Source organism: Danio aesculapii, chromosome 22 (genome assembly GCF_903798145.1).
Source record: "Danio aesculapii chromosome 22, fDanAes4.1, whole genome shotgun sequence".
Classification (NCBI taxonomy): Eukaryota; Metazoa; Chordata; class Actinopteri; order Cypriniformes; family Danionidae; genus Danio; species Danio aesculapii.
In genome coordinates this window covers 30,272,001-30,298,139 of record NC_079456.1, presented here as the reverse complement: position 1 = coordinate 30,298,139, position 26,139 = coordinate 30,272,001, and the positions used below count along the sequence as shown (strand labels likewise).

Below are 26,139 nucleotides of genomic sequence, written 5' to 3'. Positions count from 1 at the left end.
ATTTACCTCAGTAACTCTCAACTAGACAGCAATATTAATAAAAGACACGCCCACAAACATGTTCTGCTAATCTGGTTTATTAAAGCGCGCCTGATACTTATAATACAGAATCCTTAAAGGCAGAGTTCACTCAAAGAAGAAACTCTCACTCACGTTCATCTCGTTAAAAACAAATAACTCTACGTTGCCTACTGTATGACACAAAATGCGACGTTTGGCTACCAAATCAAGTCTCCACTGTTCGCTTGCACAGACATAATAGGAAAGTGGATGAACAAAAATGAAAGTGTAAGGATGCGCATAAAAATGAATTTATAAAAGTAACTAATGTAAGCCTAGAGTAGCCTCATAGAATTTTTACTTTAAAGTCTCTTAAGTCTTAAGTCTCTTAACATTTTATGTATTGAAGAGTAGGCCTACAATTGCAAAAAAAAAAAAAAAAAAAAAAAATCATTTATACTAGAAATCAGGTTTTTACACTGAGTACTTGTTAAGCAAACAAACAAACAAAAAAACTATTCGAAAAACAGTGGTTATGTTTTTGCTAATTAACTCCTTATATAGGCCTATATTCATAATAATTATGTAATATGATTACTCACGAAAAAAATATATAATAATGAATAAAATGTTATTGGCTAATTCTGGTACATACAGAAATGTTTTATTAATGTGCAATGTCCCTAACTAAACAAATAAAATATATAAATATAAAATAAAGTTTGTTGTGGTCTATTAATATGGTGTCTGGTTATGATACAAATAAATGTTTGTGCCAGTGTGTAGTGGTTTGGGTGGTTTACAAGGACAAAAATGTGTATAATGAAATGGGTATGACCTAGGTACTATAATGTTGAGGTGGTTTATGAGGACATTGTGACCTTGTAATTTAAAGTGCTTAAAAATAATTTTTAATTTGATCTTTTGTCATTGAAAATTGGCCAGAGCTCACCTGTGATTGGTGGGTTTGGGGGTAGGGTAAGCCATACTGTATATTGTAATAAGTGGTCTTTACAGTATATAATACATTATGCCTATAAGGAATCCACATAAACCACCAATACCAACGTTTGTGTGTTTGTGTGTGTGTTGTGTGCTTTGAAAACTGACCAACCCAGGCTCATTGTGAAAATGTACCCCTATATCCATTTCTGGAGAGCTCCAAATACACCCAATGTGTGCAATGTGCAATGTCCCTAACTAAACAAATAAAATATATAAATATAAAATAAAGTTTGTTGTGGTCTATTAATATGGTGTCTGGTTATGATACAAATAAATGTTTGTGCCATTGTGTAGTGGTTTGGGTGGTTTACAAGGACAAAAATGTGTATAATGAAATGGGTATGACCTAGGTACTATAATGTTGAGGTGGTTTATGAGGACATTGTGACCTTGTAATTTAAAGTGCTTAAAAATAATTTTTAATTTGATCTTTTGTCATTGAAAATTGGCCAGAGCTCACCTGTGATTGGTGGGTTTCGGGGTAGGGTAAGCCATACTGTATATTGTAATAAGTGGTCTTTACAGTATATAATACATTATGCCTATAAGGAATCCACATAAACCACCAATACCAACGTTTGTGTGTGTGTGTGTGTGTGTGTGTGTTGTGTGCTTTGAAAACTGACCAACCCAGGCTCATTGTGAAAATGTACCCCTATATCCATTTCTGGAGAGCTCCAAATACACCCATGAGGTACGTTTTTTTTACAGTTTTTGTTTTCGCAAATCCACCAGAGGTCGCTGTGTGCGCTTTTTCAGATCTCAAATTTCTCTCATGAGCGCCATTCACGCCTGCTGTTCTTGCATAAATCCACCAGAGGCCGCTGTCGACTGACTGACTAAGGCCCAATCCCAATTCTATTTTTGTAACCCTACCCCTTCCCCTTCACACTCGGTTTTAAGGGCCTTAAAACCGAGTGTGAAGGGGAAGGGCCTCAAAATTTACCCCTAAGAAATGGGACACGACTACATCACCTGCACACATCATCATATGTCATCGTAATCTCTTGCTTCATATGATATCAGACAATCGCGACTGCTGTAGTTTTTTCAGTTGTGTTATTTTTAGGTATTTATCTTCAGGAAATCACAGAAGGCATATATTATGTTATCATAACGATCTAATGTGGCTATAAGATTGTAACTACTGTGCATTTACACAGTGGCCATATTAATCTATGTAAACACGCCAAAAACTTCATTAACATTACAGCAGACACTGTAAAAAGGTCATTCCCACCCACTAGACTTTTCTGACAGGGTATTCCTGTGTCACCGAGTATCAGAATGTTGTGGGACTGTTATACAGGAGTTATTACTATGGATTATAGATGGCAAACTTAAGCGGTTTTTATTTTTATTGTTGTAAAAATTTGTAATAATGACAAAAAAATACTAATTTGTGGATCTCCTTACTTCCGGGTGCAGCTATCCTGCCATTGTGGCTGGTGTATTCTGGGAAATTTTCTTGGTTTCGAGTGTGGTCCTGAAAAATCTCCATTCGAAGGGCTATCTACCCCTTCCCCTTAGCCCTACGCCTTCAAGATAAAGAAAATTTGGACACCCCTACCCCTTCACGTGAATGTGCAAAACGAGTAAGGGGAAGGGCTAAGGGGTAGAATTGGTATTGGGCCTAAGAGGTGGAATTGGGCCTAAGGGGAAGAATTGGGATTGTGCCTAACTGAATGACTGACACACCCTCCTCCTTCCCTAATCCCAACCAATAGTGTTTTCAAAAGCACCGATTGACCTGCCCACCCACTTCTCTGAACCCAACTGACAATGTTTTAAAAAAAAATGCAGAAAAAAAAAAAGCCCTCGCGGCAGCCGGATTTTTACCATGTTTTCAGATTTTACCACTTTCTCACCATGTTATTTGTTTATTTTATGTTTTGGCTTTTGATTTTCTCTCACCTGCTTTCTGGAACCGTTCTTCGCCAGACAGAAACCCCATCGTCATAATCAACTCCGCTTTGCATCTCAAGTCCGCCGGCCTAAGCGGTGAGCCACTGGACAAACTTGGTAACAGCGAAAAAGCTGTCCATAGGGAGGTAAGCGGTCAGCTGGTAAGCGTAATAGGGACCGCGTCGTACCGCCCCGTAGCGTTTAAAAGACGAAATGCAGCCATACATACTTCTGGCTACATAATATGCGATCTCCAGAAATGTATATAGGGGGATGTTTTCAGAATGAGCCTATGTTGCAACAAACTGTAACTGGATCAAATGTAACTATAATTTATTGGGGTATGGATTTGAGTAAAATGTTGACATGTTTAATTCTATGAAGTTCTGATAACATTCTTTCAAATATCAAATAACAATATTGTCATTTATATCACTGTATTTCAGAAAAAAATATTGAAAATCAGGGATATTCCATCAACTATTGATTTCTGAAGTTAAAACAGTTAACTTGTTGTCTAAAACTGAAATAAACCATGTCTGAAAACATGGCACCTCTTACATTTTCATGCATCCAAAAATCTATAATTGTTTATTTAAAATTAAGAAGGAATGTCATCAGTAGTTTACAGAATAAAACATTCTCAAACACATTAATGTAATTCATGTATGAATATGCATATGTGCATGCATGTCTTCTAATAAACATTCAATTGTGGTTCTTTCCCTACATGTTTGTACTGCATGTTTAAAGGATGGAGCAGCAGCAGCATTTGGCAGGGTAATCCTTGGTGAAAACTTTGTGTTCGGTTCCATAAACAAAATAAATGTGGGTTTTCTCCTTCCAGATGTAATGAACTCGCGTGATAGGAATCAGCTCGATGGTTTGCCTCTGGAAAATGAAAAAAAGCAACAAACTCACAAGGTTAGAGCACATCTTCTCTTTACAACTTTCATTATTTTCTAGTGGAGTTATTAAAAATCATTATGCAAATTTGTGATTATGCACAAATTTAATGTAGGTTTGTGCAAGAGGTAAGCCTGGAATTACTGACAACTCGTTTCAAGAAGTTCACAGTCACTTCTTTTTGTTTGGGAGAGTTTTCACATTCACAAACAACAACATCATACAATACATGAATTGTAAATTAATTGTATCAAAAAAAGCATTTTATAGGGTTTATTATTTACAATGGTTAACTAGTCACTGTTTTTTCTGTTTCTTGTCAGCATTGTTTAAATATATAGGAATATCCAGACCACATGACAGTGTGCTGTTAACACAAGCTGTAATCTGGTTTCTTCAAGGAATTCCTGGACGTGAGTCAACGGGAAGAGGTCATTTAATTAATTCCCAGAAGACGGAGTGAGAGGTTGAGATGTGGCCTTAAAGAGACAAGTGCAACTATTTAGTTTACTGGGTTTATACACTACCTGTTGGAGAATACGGCAAGTGGTGCAGAACTGAGCTTGATGTTCCCTTACAACACTTTCAGACACTGCATTCACAGAGTGGTCGGGAAAATTGACAACTGGGTAAACCTGCAATGAAGAGCCAAAGCTTTAGGGTAAGTTTAGATGACAATGATGGACTAAAATCAGATATGTAGACTAAGGTTGGGGATGTCAACCAATTTGGCATCGTACAGTGTCTTATGTGGAACATCGCGATGGTAGATGGCATCGTCATCATAGGCGGTGGTGAATTAAGTATTTATGAATAATTCATTCATTCATAACGAATAAATTATTTGTGGCTTACCGTTTTAACTACCTGACCTGCATGCTCTTTGTTTTACCATAACCAAATCATAAATAAATAAAGATAAGTTACAAACAAATTACCGCCTGTCAATCACTTTTTTCACGGGACTTGAATAGGCAGAGTGATCTGTGTCATTATGATGGTATCAACAAACTCGGTTGGTAAAAAAGGTGCACAACCAACAGGAACCAACCAACAGTATCTGAGGTTTTCGCTAAAATTACTAAGTACAAGGGTGAAAGCGAAAGTTTGAAGCAGTGAATCGATGTTGTGACATGTTACCTGATACATTCAGAAGAGTCGTTAGATAGAGACCAGATTATTTAAATATTACATTTAACAACTACAGTGAGACGCGATCCAGCGGTACATCCTTGATAAACTGTCTAACCTGTAGGGTTGGGTGTTGTTTGGGACTATTTCTGATACTTTTGAGCCACAAAATTATAGTGGATGACTCTCAAAAATTCTTTTACTTGACAAAATCTTTTAAAAAATAATTTTAATAGAGCAATATAATTAAAGTTTAAAGTAAACATCAATTCATATTTTATATATTTGAATTACATGAATATATTATATATTTCCTTTGATCATTTGTTGGTTAGCTTGAATTTAAGATTTGCATTATGAAAATACATTAGCTTGCTACTAACCTGTGAAAAGGCTGTCATCAAAATACTATACTCCTTTTTTTCTAGGGTTGGGGCTTGTGACTATGTTTACGTGGTTATCAGTAATCTAATGATTTGCCTTAATCTGAATAAGACAATAATATGATCAAGGTGTTTACATGAGTTGCATATAAGTTATACAAGTTGTATATCTTATTGTATATTTCTTGAATAATAAAAAAAAATTAAGGTCAGTATTATTAGCCTCCTTAAGAAAAATTTACTGTATATTTTTTGATATACACAACAAATCAGTTACAAAATAACTTGACTAATTATTTCAACTTTCGTAGTCAACTGATTAAGTCTTTAAATTACACTTCAATCTGAATAAAAGACTATAAAACACTTAAAGGGACTTTGACTGAATACAACTGTCTTGCAAAATAACTAGTAAAATGTTATGCACTCACTGTCATGGGGAAGAAAAAAAAGTAGATATTAGAAATTAGTTAGTTAAACTAATATGTTTAAAAATGTGTTGTAAATAAATAATGTGTTGGAGACGGAAATCAAAAATGAATGAAAGCATAACTGGACGAGTTGAATATGACTTACTGTTATGAAGCGGACAGGAGACAGAGGTAAGGAAACGTTAGGGTGTTTATTGAATGACAACAAGGAGCACATGAAGGATAGCCAGGAGGATCAGGAATGATGTTGGGGTCTTTTCCTCCGTGGCTGGGTAACAGGAATACACGAGGATGGACAGCACACACCAGATACAGCTGACAGAGGATGACACAGACTTGGAAGGACTGGAAGACAGGACGATTCGGGAGGACCAGGAAGACTAGGAGGAATACAAAGAGAACAGGTAAGTAAATCGTTTGTTTAGCTGAGGATGACTACGCTGAGTGGTCGCTCAGTTGTCCGCTTTCGTCGAGACGAGCCCGGACAATGAGCGACTGGAGTGCTGTGCTTTTATCTGGTGCTCGTGAATGTGATGCAGCTGTGTGCTCATTAGAAGTCAGGTGATGGTGATCTTCGTGAGTGGGGGTCGTGAGAGCCTGACCAATCCATGACAGTACCCCCCTCCCCAGGGCCCGCTCCTGAGGGCCGACACCTCCGACGCCGTGGTGGTCTCCCTCTGCCTCTAGGCGCTGGGAACTCAGGGTGGCTCTCATGAAACTCCACCATGAGACTAGGATCGAGAATATCAGCTCTGGGAACCCATGTCCTTTCTTCGGGGCCGTACCCTTCCCAGTCCACCAGGTACTCCAACTGGCCACCACGACGTCGGGAACGCAAGATCTCCTTCACTGCGTAGACGGCTCCTTCTTCTAGGAGCAGTGGAGGAGGGGGTTCCTCTTCGTGGTCAGGCTCTGTGGAGGGAAGAACAGGATCGTGATAGGGTTTCAGGAGTGATACGTGGAATGTAGGGTGAATACGGTAGTGAGAGGGTAATTGTAGTTTGTAGGTGACGGGGTTAACCTGTTCCACGATGGTGAAGGGACCAACAAATCGGGGACTTAACTTGCGAGAGGGCAGTCGCATGCGTATGTCCCGGGTGGATAGCCACACCTTTTGTCCGGGTGTGTATCTGGGTTCTTCAGACCTTCTTCTATCGGCGGTTACCTTGCTTCGACGGACTGCCCTCTGCAGATGTTGATGAGCCTCGTCCCAGACTCTCTCGCTCTCCCGGAACCAGTGATCCACTGCGGGGACATCAGATGGTTCGCCATCCCAGGGAAAGAGCGGTGGTTGGAAGCCCAGGACGCACTGGAATGGCGTGAGTCCGGTGGAGGGTTGCCGCAGTGAATTTTGGGCATATTCTGCCCAGCCCAAATACTGGCTCCAGGAGCTCTGGTGACCACTGCAGAAGGTCCTCAGGAACCGTCCCACCTCCTGAATCTTCCTCTCTGTCTGCCCGTTGGTTTGGGGATGATATCCAGAAGAGAGGCTGACGGCCACACCTAGGAGCTTGAAGAAGGCTTTCCATAGACGTGAGATGAACTGTGGACCTCTGTCCGACACAATATCTTCTGGAATACCAAATGACCTGAAGACTTGATTAAAGATATTGTCGGCTGTTTCAAAGGCTGTGGGAAGACCTTTCAGAGGGATTAGTTTGACAAACTTTGAGAATCTATCTACTATGACTAGAATACAGGTATTACCTTCTGACGAAGGGAGATCAGTGATAAAGTCCACTCCTAGGTGTGACCAGGGACGGTTCGGAATCGGCAAGGGATGGAGCTTTCCAGCGGGTAGATGACGTGGGCTCTTGGATTGGGCACAGTCCTTACAGCCCTGAACATATTGCCTCACATCCCTTGCCATGTTTGGCCACCAGAATCGTTGGGATACTAGCGAGAGAGTATTGTTGATCCCTGGATGTCCAGTGCCTAGCGAGGTATGTAAGGAGTGGATCAGATCTACCCGGTGTTCAGGTGGTATGAACTGCCGATGAGGAGGGCATCCCGGCGGAGCAGGGGCTTCCGGAGTGGCAACGACTGGAGGAGCGTTCCAGGTGATCGGACAAATGGAGATGTGTTCGGGAAGAATCTTCGTTGGGAGTTCTTCATGATCGTGATGCTCGTGTAAACGAGAGAGAGCGTCTGCTCTTAGATTCTTGGGTCCTGGACGATAGGAAATGGAGAAATCAAAACGTGAGAAGAAAAGTGACCATCTGGCTTGACGTGGACATAGTCTCTTGGCCTCTTTGATATATTGGAGGTTTTTGTGATCTGTGATCACCTGGAACGGATGTTTGGCTCCCTCCAACCAGTGACGCCACTCCTCCAAGGCTAGCTTGATTGCTAGCAGCTCCCTGTCTCCTATGCTGTAATTCTGCTCCGCCGGGCTCAACTTCCGAGAGAAATAGGCACAGGGATGCAGTCGGGGCGGTGTATCATGATGTTGAGATAATACTGCCCCGACGCCGGTGGTGGATGCGTCCACTTCCACCACGAAAGGAAGATTTGGGTCAGGATGAGTCAGGAGTGGGGCCCTTGTGAACTCCTTCTTAAGAAGGCGGAAGGCTGCGGCTGCTTCTTTGGTCCACTCCAGTCCTTTGGGTTTACCCTTGAGGAGATTAGTGAGAGGTGATGTAATCCTGCTGTAGTCCTTGATAAACCGTCTATAAAGTTAGCAAACCCAAGAAACCTCTGGAGCTCCTTAATGGAAGTGGGTTCTGACCAGGATAGAACAGCCTCAATTTTCTTCCCATCCATACGTATACCGGTTTGATCAATGATGTATCCCAAGAAATGAATCGACTTCTGGTGGAATGAGCATTTCTCCGCTTTGAGGTAGAGGTGATGTTCTCTCAATGTGTGTAGGACCTCCGCAACGTGTTGGCGATGTTCGGCCTCACTCCGGGAGTAAATGAGGATGTCATCTATGTACACTATTACAAAGTGGTGAAGAAACTCCCGGAGGACTTCATGAATGAAGTTTTGGAATACGGAGGGGGCGTTGACCAGACCGTAAGGCATGACCTCATATTCATAGTGGCCAGTAGGGGTCACGAATGCTGTCTTCCATTGGTCCCCCTCACGTATTCTTATCAGATTATACGCGCTGCGGAGGTCCAATTTAGTGAAGACTTTAGCTTCTCGGAGCTGTTCCAAAGCGGCTGGTACCAGAGGAAGGGGATATCGGTATTTTACTGTACCGTTATTTAGGACCCTGTAGTCGATGCATGGACGCAGCCCTCCGTCCTTCTTGGCCACAAAGAAGAAGCTTGAGGCGGCTGGTGATTTTGAGTGACGTATGTACCCCTGACTCAGAGCCTCCCTTATGTAATCTTCCATTGCCTGATTCTCTGGAAGCGAGAGCGGGTAGATCCTACCTCTTGGCAACTGGGCATCTGGAACTAGGTCGATCGCGCAGTCCCATGGCCGATGCGGCGGTAGCTGGGAAGCTCTCTTGGGGCAGAAGACATCATGAAAGGAGCTGTACTCCTTAGGAATGTGGATAGACTGCTTCTCAGGAGGGCTCTCGACCGATGTTGCAAACAAAGAAATGGGGTTCCGACCTTGAAGAGGGAGATTTGGAAAACAGGTAGGTGTACATCCAGATCCCCATTTCTTTATCTCTCCTGTGCCCCAAGAGATGATGGGATCGTGCTTCACCAGCCACGGGCGCCCTAGAATGATGTCCATATTTGCACCCTCCAGAACCAGAAATTGAATCCTCTCTTGATGTAACAGCCCCACTTGAAGAAGGATGTCTTCGCATTGTCGATGGATACGGGTCGAAGATCGAGTGCACTGGGTTATCGGTTGTATCTGGTATATATGCGAGGACGCCTCAGTACGGAGGTGGAGTTGACGACAGAGGGATTGGGAGATGAAGTTCCCTGCTGACCCGGAGTCGATGAGGGCTGTGACAAGGAGAGAAATAGAGGCAGTAGTTATTTGTACGGTGGTGGTAAGTGGTTTACATTGTTCAATATTCGTACTGAATACACTCACTGAAGTCCGAATGGGACGAAGGGGACACTCCATACGGGTGTGTCCACTGACACCGCAGTATAGACACAGACCCCGGGTCAGCCTCCTCTGTCGTTCCGCTGATGTCAGTCTTCCAGACTCTATTATCATGGGTTCTGGTTCTGGAGAGGCTGTTGACTCAGGCGATTGGAGGAGTGCAGACGAGGGGGTGATGGTGTCCTGTTGATAGGAACGGAGACGATCGGAACATCGGAGAGAATGTTGGATGAATCTCTCCAGACCCATTGTATCATCTAATGTGGCCAGCTGGATTCGGAGAGTGGGTTCCAAGCCGAGCCGGTACGTGGTCAACAACGATCTCTCATTCCATCCACTTGCAGCTGCTAGAGTGCGAAACCGGAGAGCATATTCCTGTGTAGATAGAGTACCTTGCTTTAGATGATACAGCTGCTCTCCAGCGGCTACTTCCCCATCAGAACGTCCAAACACCTCTTTGAAATACTCCGTGAAGGTAGTGATGGAATTCATGACCGGCCCGGCTTGGTTCCAGATCGTCTCAGCCCATTTAAGTGCAGGTCCAGAGAGTAGTGATACGATGTAGGCGATCTTTGACTTATCTGTGGGATATAGAGAAGGTTGCATTTCGAATATGAGGGAACATTGTAACAGAAAACCATTGCACTCCCCCGCTCCGCCTGAGTAGGGCGCTGGTCGGGCCATGGGACTGGAAGGAAGGGCCGAAGAAGAAACTGTGGAGGCGGAAGTGCTCGGTGCTGGTGGTGCGTTGGAAAGTGGAGCTGGTGGCTGTAGAATCCGCTTCAACTGGTCCACCAGCTCTTGAAAATGATCGAGGGTGCTCATGTTGTCGTCGTTATAGGTCCGGGCTTCTGTTATGAAGCGGACAGGAGACAGAGGTAAGGAAACGTTAGGGTGTTTATTGAATGACAACAAGGAGCACATGAAGGATAGCCAGGAGGATCAGGAATGATGTTGGGGTCTTTTCCTCCGTGGCTGGGTAACAGGAATACACGAGGATGGACAGCACACACCAGATACAGCTGACAGAGGATGACACAGACTTGGAAGGACTGGAAGACAGGACGATTCGGGAGGACCAGGAAGACTAGGAGGAATACAAAGAGAACAGGTAAGTAAATCGTTTGTTTAGCTGAGGATGACTACGCTGAGTGGTCGCTCAGTTGTCCGCTTTCGTCGAGACGAGCCCGGACAATGAGCGACTGGAGTGCTGTGCTTTTATCTGGTGCTCGTGAATGTGATGCAGCTGTGTGCTCATTAGAAGTCAGGTGATGGTGATCTTCGTGAGTGGGGGTCGTGAGAGCCTGACCAATCCATGACACTTACATGAGCGTGACTGAATTTGATCAATGTGTAACATCTGTTCTTTGGTACTTGCCGACTGTTTGTAAATTCAATACCGCATTTCCTAACGTAAAACTATGTACACAAGATTTCTGATTAATAATGGTCTCTGCATAGCCGAGCACTTCCTATATTAAAAGTGTTAAAATCGCTATAACCTGTCATTTGGGCGTCAACCTCTGCGAATGCAGGGAACTAGGCTAATGCGCGCAGCACCATAATGACAGAGAGAGAGAGTACCCGAGAGAGCGAGTGCAAGTGTCACCTAGAGCGCGAAGAAAAAGGCCTCAGTAAAATCTCAGCAGTTTGCCACCGATGGCTGATCTCGCTTCTCCGTGGCGTTTTGACACAAAAATACACGTCCAAATTTAGGGGATCAAGCTTGTTGACATGGGGACTGGTGGAAGAGTGCTCTTTTAATAGAATTTGATACCGCACGTTAAATGGCAAAAAAAAAAAAACTCAGCATTTCGCGACGCTTGTGTCTGTGGTCCTTTTAAGGTTATCAAAAATCACTGTTTACATTGTAGTCTAGTCTCTAAATCAGAGTATTGTCTAAATCATATTAAAATCAAAGCATTAGTGTCCATGTACGTGCTCATTGAAAGTGCCATATGATGTCAGAGACCATATGATGTGCATTCCTTTGACTTTGAGCCCTCAAATGTGTCATTAAGTGTGACGTGTTTCCCCCTTACACGCAACATTTGTAAATCATCTGTTGCTCGTTGTTGTGTCAGAATCCTTGCTTGTTTTTTATGTATCTTTTTGAATATTCTAATAAAAAAAAAAATAAATAAATAAAAAAGAATCCTTGCTTGTAAAATACGCTTTAGAATGCTTAAAAGCTAATTTGATGAACATGCGTGTTGATCATGTGTGTTGATCTGAAGAGTGTCGCTCTCGCTTACCGAATGCGATGTACTGTGGGCGTCCGTTCCTATAAGCAACAAGAACAAACGCCTGACATCGCCTGTCTATATTCCTCAAAGTTGTTTAGGTTTAAATGTTTAGAGATGGTGTGGCAATGCGTACCTATGTGTGCCTTTGATGCACCCCTTTCTTACATCCTTGTCGCAGCACCAGTGGCACCGAAATTAGGCACTGAAATTCATGTGCTGATTTGATCCGGTACATACCGGTTACAAATGGCACCGGGTTTTGGTACCCAACCCTACTAACGTGCACTGCTCTCTGTGGTTTTGTGCTCAAAGCACCGGCTGACTGCCTGGAGCTCAGATGTGCGCATATGCAGCAGTGCATGCCTTTGTGTATGAGTTTTTGTGGTCATGTGACACGTGTTTTCAGCAGTATAGTGTGGATAATGATCTTTTCAGAAATGCTAGATGAAACGCCAGGGTGGACGTAGATTGTTTTCGTTCTAAAATACCATTTTAAAACTAAGACATATAAGTGTAAACTGGGCCTAAGTGTGTATTTTTTACTGCTGCGACAGGGGTGGGGCGGAGCGAAGAATAGCAATGAGGACTCAGCATTGTAATGTATATAGGCCATCGGTTATAGACGATGCTATCGTCTATCAACCCAACACTTATATAGACCATAAAATGGCTCTCGTTTACACAGATCTTTGAAAATGACCCCAGAAATGTGCTGTTTTTGTAAAGAAACTATTCTATGCTTATTTAAATTTTTTTTGAGTGTGGACCATCTTTATTTTTTGTTGTGCATCTACATTTTAAACAATAACATTGAGCATGCAAAAAATATGATATCTGAATGAACTGTACGGCTTTCTTCAATCAAAAATGATGTCAACAGAATTTTTCTGTCATGCATCAAGCCTACCGAGTAAGGGTACTGTAGAAAGTAGACAGTCTCATCAAGGAGACCCTTACTGAAATCCAATGTACTGTACTGAACCAGAGTGCTCAGTGGAAAGAGCCAAGCACCACTTATTCACCAGAATGAGACTGATGGTACTTTCATTTTCAGTACACGGTGATATCAGATACCATTACCTTATCAATAATCAACCACTTTAATAAAAACGTTGAGTAGACCAACAGTACATGAAACTGGTTAATTTTACTTTCACTTTAAACAAATTGTTTAGGCTTGATGTTTAAAATAAACGAGAGAAATCCACATTTTACATTTGTGGTTAGTTTCATTTTCACTTTAAAAAGTTGAATAGTTTTCATTCATTTATTTTCCTTCGGCTTAGTTCCTGATTATCAAGGGTCGCCACAGCGGAAGTAACCGCCAAATATTCCGGCATATGTTTTACACGACGGATGCCCTTCCAGCCACAACCCAGTATTGGGAAACACCCATACACTCTCACATTCACACACACACACACACACACTCATACACTACAGCCAATTTAGTTCATCCAATTCACCTATACTGTAAGTCTTTGGACTGTGGGGGAAACCGGAGCACCCAGAGGAAACCCACACTAACACGGGAGACCAATAACGCAAGGAGCATGTGGCAGGGACTTAATTACATCACGGACTTTAAAAGTAACAAGTCCACCACTGTAAACATTTCTGCATCTCTCCCGGAGGAGCTGAACTCATTCTACACACACTGCGCGCTCCTGCGGCCGATACCGAAACCGCCAGCACACTCTCTGTTTCTGTAGTGGACGTAACGAGATCTTTCCGTCGCATGAACATCCGAAAAGCTACGGGCCCAGATTGCATCCCTGGACGTGTACTTAAAGCATGTGCACACCAGCTAGCGGGGGTTTTTTTGGACATCTTTAACCTCGCGCTCTCTCTGTCTGTGGTTCCCACATGCTTTAAGACAGCTACTATTGTGCACATACCAAAATAAGCTAAAACCACATGCTTGAATGACTGGCGTCCGGTTGCACTGACACCCATCTTTAGCAAGTGCTTTGAGAAGCTGATTAAAAACCACATCAGCTCGGTACTACCCACTCACACTGACCCTCTGCAATTTGCATACAGGAATAACCGCTCCACTGATGACGCAATTGCTTTCACCTTGCACACTGCTCTGTCTCACCTGTAAAACAAAAACACATATGTGAGAATGCTGTTTGTGGACTACAGCTCAGCATTCAACACAATAGTGCCTGCCAAGCTGGTGGTGAAGCTCCAGGCTCTGGGTCTACACAGCTCTCTGTGCAACTGGATCCTGGACTTCCTGTCAAGCAGACGCCAGGTGGTCAGAATGACCAACATCACCTCATCCACACTAATCCTCAACACTGGTGCTCCACAGGGCTGTGTTCTCAGCCCACTGTTGTACTCCCTGTACACACATGACTGTACAGCCAAACACAGCTCCAACGTCATCGTCAAATTTGCTGATGACACAACGGTGGTGGGCCTAATCACCAATAATAATGAGACGGCCTACAGAGAGGAGGTGCGCACTCAGTGGTGTCAGGAAAACTACCTCTCACTCAACATCAGAAAAACCAAGGAGCTGGTGGTGGATTTCAGGAGAGAGATGAGAGAACACACTCCCATCACCAACAACGGGACACCAGTGGAGAGAGTCAGCACTTTTAAGTTTCTTGGAATCCACATAGTTGACATGGACTGCTCACACAGACACAGTGCTGAGGAAGGCACAACAACGCCTCTTCTTCTGTATCACCACCTGGTATGGAAACAGCACCAGCAGCAATCGCAAAGGCCTACATTGGATTGTGCAAACTGCTGGACGTGTAGTAGGAGGTGAGTTTCCCTCCTTCCAGGACATTTACACCAGGCGGTGCATGAGGAAAGCCAAGAGAATCATCAGGGCCTCCAGCCACCCAAGCCATAGACTTTTCTCTCTGCTACCCTCAGGCAGACGGTTCTACAGCATACGGTCACACACCAGCCGACTGAAGGAAAGTTTCTACCCTCAGACTATCAGGCTGATGAACACTTAACACACCCCACACAAACTCCTCCACACCCCTCACGTCACACCATCAATATGTAGCATGCACTGCACTTTAACCAATCCATACTTAAAAACAATACTGCCTACAACTATATGTACACCTATTCATTGTACATATTGCTGTCAACATTGCCAATTTTACATTGTCCTGTTTTTTTGGGAGTATGCTGTTGTCTGTATTTTGCACTGTCTGGACCCAGCACCTAAGTTTTTCACTCATCACAGCACACGTGCTGCTGATGATGTGACAATAAAAGTGATTTGATTTGATATGCAATAACACCAGTTACAAAAATGTTCAACCTCCACACCATTTCATTGCTAATATCTTATGTGTCTTTAACAAAAGCTAAGTAGTTTTGTTTAACATTACAAAAGAGTTCAAATATAGAGGTCCCTCGCTATAATGTGGTTCACCTTTCACAGCCTTCGCGGATTTTATTTTGTGCAATTTGACTTGCTTCTTTTAACAGTGCATTGTGTTGTGCATCCGGATTGGCTGTAGCTTATTGTCAATCAATCTCCTCCGTGTCTCCTCTACAATACAGAATGCGTTCAGCTTGCCAAATTAACATAAATCTTCGATCGCTAGCAGTGTGAGTTTCAGCAAGGATGCAAAAAGGGTTTAACTGTCCGCAGCAAGACCATCGTTAAGGCGGTCGCACACCAAATGCTCCGTGCCACGCAAACTTAAGTTTATATAGGGTACGCACACCGGCACAGAAAGTTGGCGGCTGTCTGCAGTGCACAGCTATGTCTCAAGATACTGTATATATTTCTGCCACATCACAGAGCACCATCTGAATCATTTAATTTTAAAAAGCCCCTATTATGGGTTTTTGAAAATGACCGTCCATGCAGTGTGACACAGCTCTAAGTGAAGTGAAATATCCAGCTAAGGCTTAAATTTGAAAGTGCACCGTGTTTAAAACTATTGAGTCATCTATAAAAAAGTCGACTCATAGTAGTTCGAATGAATTGCCGCAGTAACGAGTCTTTTGCCGTGACGTCGATACAGAACTCAAGCCCCGCCCATTTGCTGTGTGCGCAAACGTGGGAAAATTGAAACCCCCGGCCCTGCCTACAAACACTGTAGCAGATCCGGGTTGAAACATGTCACGAAGAAGCTGTGCTCCCTACCCAAACATGTAAAGAGGCTGCGAAGAGTCAGTTGTTGAAGTTTATGTTTGCAAAAATACCTCTGCATTATAACCCCAGCCTTGTGCTGTGTTCCCGTCATTTTTCGGATGAGTGCTTCAGCAATCTCCATGCTTTCAACGGGGGATTCATTTGGCAGTTTGTTGAAGCAAGGATGAGAAAAGACTATTGATGTATTGGACTTTGTTAGAGCTTGACAGGAACTTTACAGTGTACAGTTCATGGATCAGTTTCTTCCTCCATTTCACAAGTGTAAGTAAGTGTAATTAAAATGATTGACTCCTTGTTTTCTCTAGCTTGCAAATTATGTATTTAATTGTGTTTTGTTACTTGTAACTGCTTGTAGTGTATCTGGTTAACTCTTTATATTCTCATGTCACATGTAATGCCACGTGGAAAACGCATTAAACAAATTAAATTGCATTTGTGAGCTTGAGATCCACTGCCGTTTGTTGTTGCTATGGCCACCGTCAGTTGTTCCTACACACATGCAGCGGTCAAGTTTCAAAATAGTTCAGCTTTTGCCACTATGTGGATTAATACTGAATGTGTGTCATGGTGTAAAACTGTTAAATTGAAAGAAAAAAAAAAAAAAAAGTGTGAAACTGTTCTTGCCTGTTTGAGAAAGGTGTATAAAGCATGCAGTGAGGGATTTTACAGCCTTAGAACATCTATAATAATTGTAAAAAATAAAGCTGACTACTTCACAGATTTTACCTATATCTGGGTTATTTTTAGAACGTAAGCCCCATGATAAACGAGGGACTACTGTACATCATACTGTAAATGGGTTTTATCTTTCCTCTTATCTTCATCTTATCTTTTGCTGTTGCATTTTTAAGAAATTCCCTTTTTGCATTCGAAATGGCACTTGAAATTTGCAATGTGAAGATATTTATAATAACGGACTTCACTGACCAACACTGAAATATTTAAGGACATGCTTAGCTGTGGTAGGATGTTTTCCAGCTTTTGTTCTCGCAAAACAGAAAATTCCTTTAAACAGCAAAGGCATTCTGAGCACCAGGTTGTTTTTGCTCACCATTGGAGCCATATCAGTAAGCAGTTTCTCTCCAGTGATTTGATCAAGGAGGTCAACAGGGAATCCTGAACCCTTGTCAATGACAGACACGTGCATGTTGTTTTTCCTTAGAAGATAAAAAGTGAGCATTAGCTCATTTGAACACAGTAAGCTTTACAATGTGTGTTGTGAAAATCAACCATAGCCAAGGTTATCTTACCACGTAACTATCAGCTTGATGAAGCAGAGAAGCTTTCCATGACCTTTGCAAGTTTTGCAAGTGATTGAGCCGACTCCTCCACAGGAATGACACCTGGAAAACAGATTCACTTTTTAAATACAATACTTCTGTTTTGTTCTCTTGTGGTGATAGAAAAAAAATCTAAACAAAGCCAAAGCAGAACATCTGAATGAAATGAGCGAAGCATTGATTCAATGATTCACTCATAAAGACATAGTGAGTTTCAAACAGGATATACTGCCCTCTGAAGGGCACTACTGAGTGAAAACAATCATGGTCACCATATTGACGAAATGTATAAAACTGGCCACTATGGCTGCATTCCAGTGTAATTTTTTATGCCCTTCACTCACTAACGTCCCTCGAATGTACGTCATTGTTTATATCACACACGTGTCCCCTACTGGTGGAGGCTCTCAATGGGTTTAAATGAATGCTCTAAAACCTTGAGCACTTGGGAGTTACACTGTTGTGACGTCACAATCATGTTGCATTGTGGGACATATAGGTGCTGCAAGTACATATAAAGCAGAAATCGAGGGAATGTCCATGTAAGCTTCCCTCGTTCATTTAATGAAGTGAAAAGTACTTCAAAATGGCAGCAGGGATTCCCCTGTGAAGAGAGCAAGTGAAGCCTGCGAGTGTGTGTCTAAAAGTGGACTGAAACGCAGCCTATGAAGGTCCCTTCGGAGTGAAGGATTTTAAAGGGTATAACTGATGGACGTCATGATCGTGTGCAACGAGAAGTTGTTTGGTGTGGAAGTGTTCCATTTGGAAGGGCTCATCCCTAAACCCTTAAGCCTGGTTTATACTCGATGCATCCGCTAGTTCGCTTGAGTGCATGCGGCAAATGTGACATCATCGCCGAGTTTGCTTTGAGTGTGCGTGACATTATTTCGGCTGGCAGAGCACAAGTTTTTTTTTTTTTTTTTTAGACTCAAGCGAACAGTTCACGCGGTGCAGCGATTTATTTGAGTTACATATGAATCACTTTGAAGAGATTTTAAAGGAAACAGGCATGCCTGTACAGACATCTTTAAGATCTGTCCATGTGTGATTATAGGGATAACCAGATGACCACTAATTCTTGGCTAGAAATTGCAACAGCCATGAGAAGGGAGGAAAGTTTTTGTTATAAGCTTGGAAAAGCCTGAGGGGTAGAGTTTGTTAAAACCAAAAGAGGCCATGCAAAAGTGGAGACCCAGATACACAGTTACAAAATACTTTTCCACCATTTATAGGTTTAACACTGATGTAAACATTACAATTTTTAATTGAAAACAATTTAATAGTTACAAAACTATAATTAAGGAACATATTTTTTTGATAACTGGAAAGGAATATTTGAACCTATCGGTTAACAGTATGCTGATGCCTTGTTTTCCTAGGCTTTATTGGTGATAATGGACCATAAGAAGAGGACAGAAACTAGCCAGACAGTAAATGTGTCAATTGTGGAGCGGGCTAAATCTAAACAAACATGTACTCTTTTGCCTTTTATTCTTGCCATAATAAGAAATATATTTGCAGAGCAACCCATGTTCTCTTGTCATTAATATTTTAATAAACTTAAAACTTTAATAGGTAAAACTGTCCGAGATATGAACAAAAGCAAGTGATGCATCAAAGATTGACTTAAAATTTTTTGAATGATTATAAAAATCTTTGTAATCATTAAAATAATTCATAAAAATATAAATAAATAATTAGTTTAAAAATCTTGAATGATATGAATGATATGACAGTTCCGGAAACTTTCTACTTCTCTGTTTATCCGTCTGACTTTACAGTCAGTTTCTTTTGACTGCCCCCTGAGGCTTTAAACAATATCACAAACGGCAAACGTGTCAAGTATAAAAGCCTTGTCCGTTTCGTGAGGTGCGCATGCAGTCAGCAAAGGTCCATGGCGTTGCGCCAGGCAAAAGTATAAATCAAGCTTTAGAAGGCCATAAGGATGAGCCCTCCTGATTGGAATGCACTTGCAGTCATTTGTTTCTAAATCAATCAGATGTTTTGAATAAATCATTTGAATAAATGATTCAATTACTTAGTATGGGCGACCTGGTGGCTCAGTGGTTAGCACTGTTGTCTCACAGCAAGAAGGTCGCTGGTTTGAGTCCCGGCTGGGCCAGTTGGCATTTCTATGTGGAGTTTGCATATTCTCCCGTGTTGGTGTGGGTTTCCTCCGGCTGCTATATAGACATGCGCTATAGGTGAATAACTGAATTGGCCATAGTGTATGAGTGTGAATGAGAGTGTTTGGATGTTTCCAAGTACTGGGTTGCAGCTGGAAAGGCATCCTCTGTGTAAAAAATATGTTGAATAAGTTGGCGGTTCATTCTGCTGTGACGACCCCTGATGAATAAAGGGACTAAGCCGAATGAAAATGAATGAATGAATGACTTAGTATCATGTTTATATATCCATGGAAGGCCTAAAACAGCCAAAGTACCAGCACAACAACACACCCATCAACATGTATTTATCATTATAAAAAAATGATCATTATAAAAATAATCATGGTATGGTATGGTTGCATACCCTTCAACCAAAGCTGAAATTACAGAAATTCCATGAATTATTCTGATTATTATAGAAGATGCTGGATGCTTAAAAAAATACCTAATCATGCCAGAGCCGCTACATGAACCACAGCGCTGGCGTTCAGGAGAGGACCTCCATCCTGTGCCAGAGCAATGTCCACAGCGAGTCTGAAACAACACAAGTGTTATAAGGAAACAACACACAGAAAATACAGAAGCAAATATAAAAAAGAGTATCTGATCATCATACTTACCCTGCCTGAATTTACACATTTACTGCAAGCAGATCTGCCAAGATTCAGGCATGAGTGACAACCCTGTAATTAAAAATACACAATAAAATGACTAAAAACAATAAAGTTAATGATTGTGATGAATAACAGAGAGAGGTTTTTTTTTTACTTTGACAGTCGATGTGTGAGGAACACGAATGGATTTTTTGCAGTCTTGGAAGAGGGACGGTATGGGCACCGGGATGCTCCACGCAGCAGGAGCCATTCCAACTCCATCCACCACTTGACCTGATAAATGGAGAGCATACTTAATGGGACAGTTCACCCAAAAGTGAACATATCATTTAATTTACTTGCACTCAAGTGGTTTTAAACCTTTATTTAATTCTTTCTTCTGTTGAACACAAAACAAGATATTCTGAAGAATTATGGAAAAAAGCAGACACTGACATTCATAGTAGGAACTAAAAATACTATGGTAGTTCTTTTGTGTTTAACAGAAGAAAGAAACTCAAACCGGTTTGGAACAAGTGGAGGATGAGTAAATAATGACAGGCATTTTATTTTTTGGGTAAACTGTGCTATATTCCTGTGTATTCATAAAAGCAGCACACCTCCAGTGCCTTATTGCTTTTATATAATGGTTACTGCACAATGCAAATGTGTAAGTATTTTGCACTTTTTGCTTTTACGATTTTTTTTTTCAGTCTAATGTAAAGAAAACAAGTGTTTTAAGTGTTTCTTTAATCACACTTACAATCCCCGGCCACTTTATTAGGTACACCTGTCCAACTGCTAATTAAAGCAAATTTCTAATCAGCCAATCACATGGCAGCAGGTGAAAGCATTTAGGCATGTAGACATGATCAAGACGATCTGCTGAAGTTCAAACCGAGCATCAGAATGGGGAAGAAAGATTATTTAAGTGACTTTGAATGTGGCATGGCTGTTGGTGCCAGACGGGCTGGTCTGAGTATTTTAGAAACTGCTGATCGACTGGAATTTTCACACACAACCATCTCTGGGGTTTACAGAGAATGATCCGAAAGAGAAAAATATACACTGAGCAACAGTTCTATGGGTGCAAATGCCTTGTTTGCCAGAGGTCAGTGGAAAATGGCCAGACTCGTTCCAGCTGATAGAAAGCGAACAGTGACTCAAATAGTTACTCTTTACAACCAAGGTATGCAGAAGAGCATCTATGAACACACAACACATCCAACCTTGAGGTGGATAGGCTACAGCAGCAGAAGATCACACCGGGTGCCCCTCCTGTCAGCTAAGAACAGGAAACTGAGACTACAATTCACACAGGCTCACCAAAATTGGACAATAGAAGAGTGGAAAAATGTTGCCTGGTCTGATGAGTCTTGATTTCTGCTGACATTCAGATGATAGGGTCAGAATTTGGAGTAAACAACATGAAGCATGGATCCATCCTGTCTTGTATCAATGGTTCAGGCTGCTGGTGGTGGTTTAATGGTGTGGGGGATATTTTCTTGGCACACTTTGGGCCCATTATTACCAATTGAGTAATCAGGTCAACGGCCACAGCCTACCTGAGTATATTGCTGACCATGTCCATCCCTTTATGACCAGAGTGTACCCATCTTTTGATGGCTACTTCCAGCAGGATAATGCACCATCTCATACAGCGTGAATCATCTCAGACTGGTTTCGTGAACATGAAAATAAGTTCACTGTACTCAAATGGCCACCTTTTGGATGTGGTGAAACGGGAGGTTTGCATTATGGATGTGCAGCTGACAAATCAGCAGCAACTGCACGATGCATCGATCATGTCAATATAGACCAAAATCTATAAGGAATATTTCCAATACCTTGTTGAATCTATGCCATGAATGATTAAGACAGGCAAAGGCAAAAGGGCTCCAACCCGGTACTAGCAAGGTGTACCTAATAAAGTGGCCGGCAAGTGTAAATAAATAATTATTATTATTGAAGGCTGCACTAATTTCTCCTCCACTGAGCCATAAACCTCCACGTCTACACTTCCTTACATACACCAAACTACAGTTTTACTTATATCTGTATTGTAAAGTTTTTACTGAGGGACATGTTCATACACATTTTGCTTGAAAATGTAATATAATATTTAACTTTCATTCGATATAAATTGATGATGAGATTCCACTACATAAAAACCTTTGACTCTAATATGCAAAAAAATAAATAAATAAACAAATTTGAACCTGAAGTAAACTAATATTTGTGCTAGAAATGTACGCAAATAACACATCAGATGGAGATGGCAACTTCTCATCTGCTTTTTAACACAATATATTTATAATACCTCAAACAAAAATCAGTTTATTAGCATCTCCCGCATGAGAAGACTTTGGTAACTCACCATTGTAGGGTTCACTGTCCCATTCTGTGGTTCTGGTCTCTGTAAAAGTCTCTAGTCGGTACTGTAGGGACATATAAATGTGTAAGTTAATGGCACCATTATAAAGTCAGGTGAAATGTTTGTGAGTGTTGACGCTGACCCGATATGTGTTGAGGGACTGCAGGTCTGTGAACACCATCTCTTTGACTGGTTTAGAGCTGTAACAGCATTTGCTGGACACATAATTGGCAAAGGCCTCCTGTGCAAGTTCTTCATTGATCGCAGGAATGCTGAGGACACCACATGGAAACTTTAGATGGGTTTGTAACATTCAGACTTCACTTTTTACAATTATGAGTTTATATCTTACAATTATAGCCCTTTTTCTTGCAATTTTGATGTTATTCTTCATAAGTGTGTTTATTTATTTTCGATTCTGAGATTATACTCTAGCAATTCCATATTTGTTTCTTCATTTATTTTTGCATTTTTTAATACATTATCACAAACCTGACTTTATTTCTCACCATTTTGACTATATTTCATTAATTTCTGAGTTATCTTGCCATTCAAATGTTTTTTCTTCAAAGTTTATCTTGAAATTTTCACAATTCTCAATTTCTGACAACTGCTGAGTTTGTTTTCTGCAAATCTGGATTAAATTCTCACAATTTCTACTTTAATTGTCACATTTCTAAGTTTATATCTTGTATTTTTGCACTGTAAAACATTATATGATCAATTAGTCCGGACAGCATATGTTTTAGGTCATTGTAACTTCTTAAACTAAGTTAATCATGTTTTAAATTAATTTTATAAGTTATGCAAGCTTTTTTATGTCAGTTTAACATAATATAAGTTCAATGGACTCATAAGGTTAAATTGATTCAGCTTAAAAATTTGAGGCAAACAGGATTTTTGGACAATTGAAAAAAAATGGACAATTGAAAAAAATGTCTGAATATTTAGATATAAATTAACATCGCTTCAAAATAAATCAGAATAAAAGTCACAAGCACTTTTTTTTTATTTAGATTTAAATGCATTTAGATAAGTTAAGCTAGTGATTGGGAAATTATGTGGGAAATGCATGGCATGACAATGACTCAGAAATAAGGTGTAACTAAATAAATAAATCCAGAATTGCCTCATTCATTAATTCAGAACATGTCAAGAAAACCAGTTGTTGAAGGCCGTAACAATCACTAGCATTATTACAGACACGACAATCATCAATATTAAATGTACCTGTTCTGAAACAGAATAAGATATTCTTTCTTTCTATTTTCACAGACAAAGAAAGTGCTCTACAAATATAAATGGTGCTCAGTTTTTGTATTTTACACTTATACACCACTCAAATCTTACTCAAAGCGTCTCTCTGGAGCTCTGGGTGGGGCTTCTGGTTGTGACGATCCAAAATCAGATGGTGGAATAACTGAGGGTGAAATAAAAGACTCACTGTCACATTTATTACAGAAATCTCACTCCTAGTTTCAGATTAAGCTGCTAAAATAGTTCTCACCATTTGGTCCCAAGCGCTCATATCCAGGAACCACAGGCATCAGATCCGCAGGAGGAGCTGTCGCCCCATCATTTGCCACAGAGTTCGGATCTGTTGAATGTACAGCATAACTTTATACTATCAATCTTCTATAAAAATCTTTATTTTTCAGCTATATCAGTGTTGTTCATGTTATGACAAAACAGGAAACTTGTATCTAAGATTATGATAAGGCTTGCAGCATTAAAAAAAGGATGACTTATTTTTACTGATTTGAATCACTCCACATGCTTGTACTTTACACATTAAGGGTTTAGATATAATGTAAATATGTGTTGTGTAAAACTTTGTTACTTTATGTTGAGTACAATCAATTTACAAATAATTTTGGATTACCTGCATAGGCTCCAGCAGGACATGAAGGGACAGTATGGACTTCATCCTGGTCACTGTGGCAAAAACAAATGAAACCAAAATAAAATTGTGGCGCATATAAAATACAGCCTGTAGTCAGGTGGGTTCGAGTGGTTCAAAAGACCCTCCTTCAACTGACAAAGTCCAAACTTTGGCCATTACATGGGCTCATTTGTCCAATTTTGGACTACTATGCCATCATAGATTGTGACAATAACTGATAGAAGAAGACAAATTAAATTTTTTATTATTCAAATGGCCTAATTCTGACTGAGGAAAGTTGGGCAGTTTGTTTATTATTTTTTAATTAACTTTAAATAAGTTTTCTTTTTTATATATATATATATATATATATATATATATATATATATATATATATATATATATATATATATATATATAATGGATGTTAATAAAATTGTATTTTAAAATAATACTTTTAAAATACTTCTTTGTATTTTTTAATGCTAATCTCATAACATTATTTATAAAACTGTAATAATTGACAGTTTAAATTCACATTTGTAAATAAACACTTCGTAGTTGAATAGTAATGTAAGCACTTAGACAAAATTGTAGGAAATATTTTTGGAACATCAAAAAGTGTGGTTACCATCCAACAAGCTAATCCAGCAAAGATTAGCCTATAGTGCTCAAAATATCAATAAAATGCATATCACAAAAAATTAACCTCGTAACTGAATAGAAAATGAGGTGAATAACTGGGAAAAAAAGTCCACTTGTTCAGAGAAAAGAACCACCCCTTTCAATAAGCTGGCTAGGGGCCTGTAAGGTGTCCTCCAAAACCAAATTTCAATGTGATGAGATTTATTTATGTCACCGCTTTTTTATTCAGGCTGCTAGATAGTGAACCAACATCCCCCATACGAAAGTCCACCACGGTTTTGCAACAAATAACATACCCACAAAACACACTTGTTGTTAAACCATCATAACCACAAACGAACTCCCTTTTGTTATACTTTTATCATGTGCTTATAAAAAATACGCCAAAAACCATAGTTACTTTAACTACGACATGCAACAACCCTGGTATTAACACGTACTTATTAAGGTACTTCCTAAAGAGCTGTTCACCATAATTTCGATTTTTTTTATCAAACATACCTCAGCAAATGCGTCCTGTCCATCGTTCAGAGAGAGAGAGTTTCGACTAACTTTCGTTTTGTGAGAAGCGCAAGGAAACAGGAACTACAGCGCTGTAACCTGAGACCAACTGATGATGCAAATCCAAGCTTATTGTGCCATCAACAGGAACTAACTGCAGAGTGCCAAAGTACATATGTCAGATAACGTACGTCTTTTTTGTCTACATCTTTTCTACCCAGATAAAAAAATAGTGTTTTTGAACTTGCAGCTAATGAATGCTACAGCAAACTGTAACTGTTAAACTGATAAATACAATATACTTTAGTTTTTACTACAGTAAACTGTGCATCTTAGTATACCACCTATATTTTTTCCCCTTTATATTTTTAGAGTGATGGTCAAATTAGATAGTACTTGGCATGGATGGATGGATGGATGGATGGATGGATGGATGGATGGATGGAATGGATGGATAGATAGATAGATAGATAGATAGATAGATAGATAGATAGATAGATAGATAGATAGATAGATAGATAG

General features: G+C 40.5%; 1 protein-coding gene across 1 annotated transcript; it reads right to left on the bottom strand.

Moving 5' to 3' along the window:
• Positions 1–61: 61 nt before the first annotated feature.
• On the bottom strand, positions 62–25,708 carry LOC130215697 (protein SSUH2 homolog). Its single transcript, XM_056447533.1, has 13 exons — positions 25,618–25,708; positions 24,472–24,524; positions 24,097–24,186; positions 23,940–24,009; positions 22,732–22,861; positions 22,593–22,653; positions 20,391–20,509; positions 20,243–20,305; positions 20,068–20,156; positions 17,425–17,517; positions 17,226–17,331; positions 4,344–4,451; positions 62–3,801 (listed from the first exon to the last, which is right to left on the bottom strand). Exons 1-13 carry the CDS (start codon positions 25,638–25,640, stop codon positions 3,658–3,660), a joined length of 1,149 nt encoding a protein of 382 aa, XP_056303508.1. The 5' UTR covers positions 25,641–25,708; the 3' UTR covers positions 62–3,657.
• Between the last annotated feature and the right edge of the window lie 431 nt (positions 25,709–26,139).

Excerpts from the sequence above, each read along its gene's own strand:
- LOC130215697 (XM_056447533.1), bottom strand. The coding sequence starts at position 25,640 with ATGGACAGGACGCATTTGCTGAG. Across the intron at positions 22,862-23,939 it reads GCTCCAGAGAGACGCTTTGA|CATTCCTGCGATCAATGAAG; the intron begins GTAAGATTTGAG and ends TGGTGTCCTCAG. Across the intron at positions 20,157-20,242 it reads AATGTGTAAATTCAGGCAGG|ACTCGCTGTGGACATTGCTC; the intron begins GTAAGTATGATG and ends GTGTTGTTTCAG.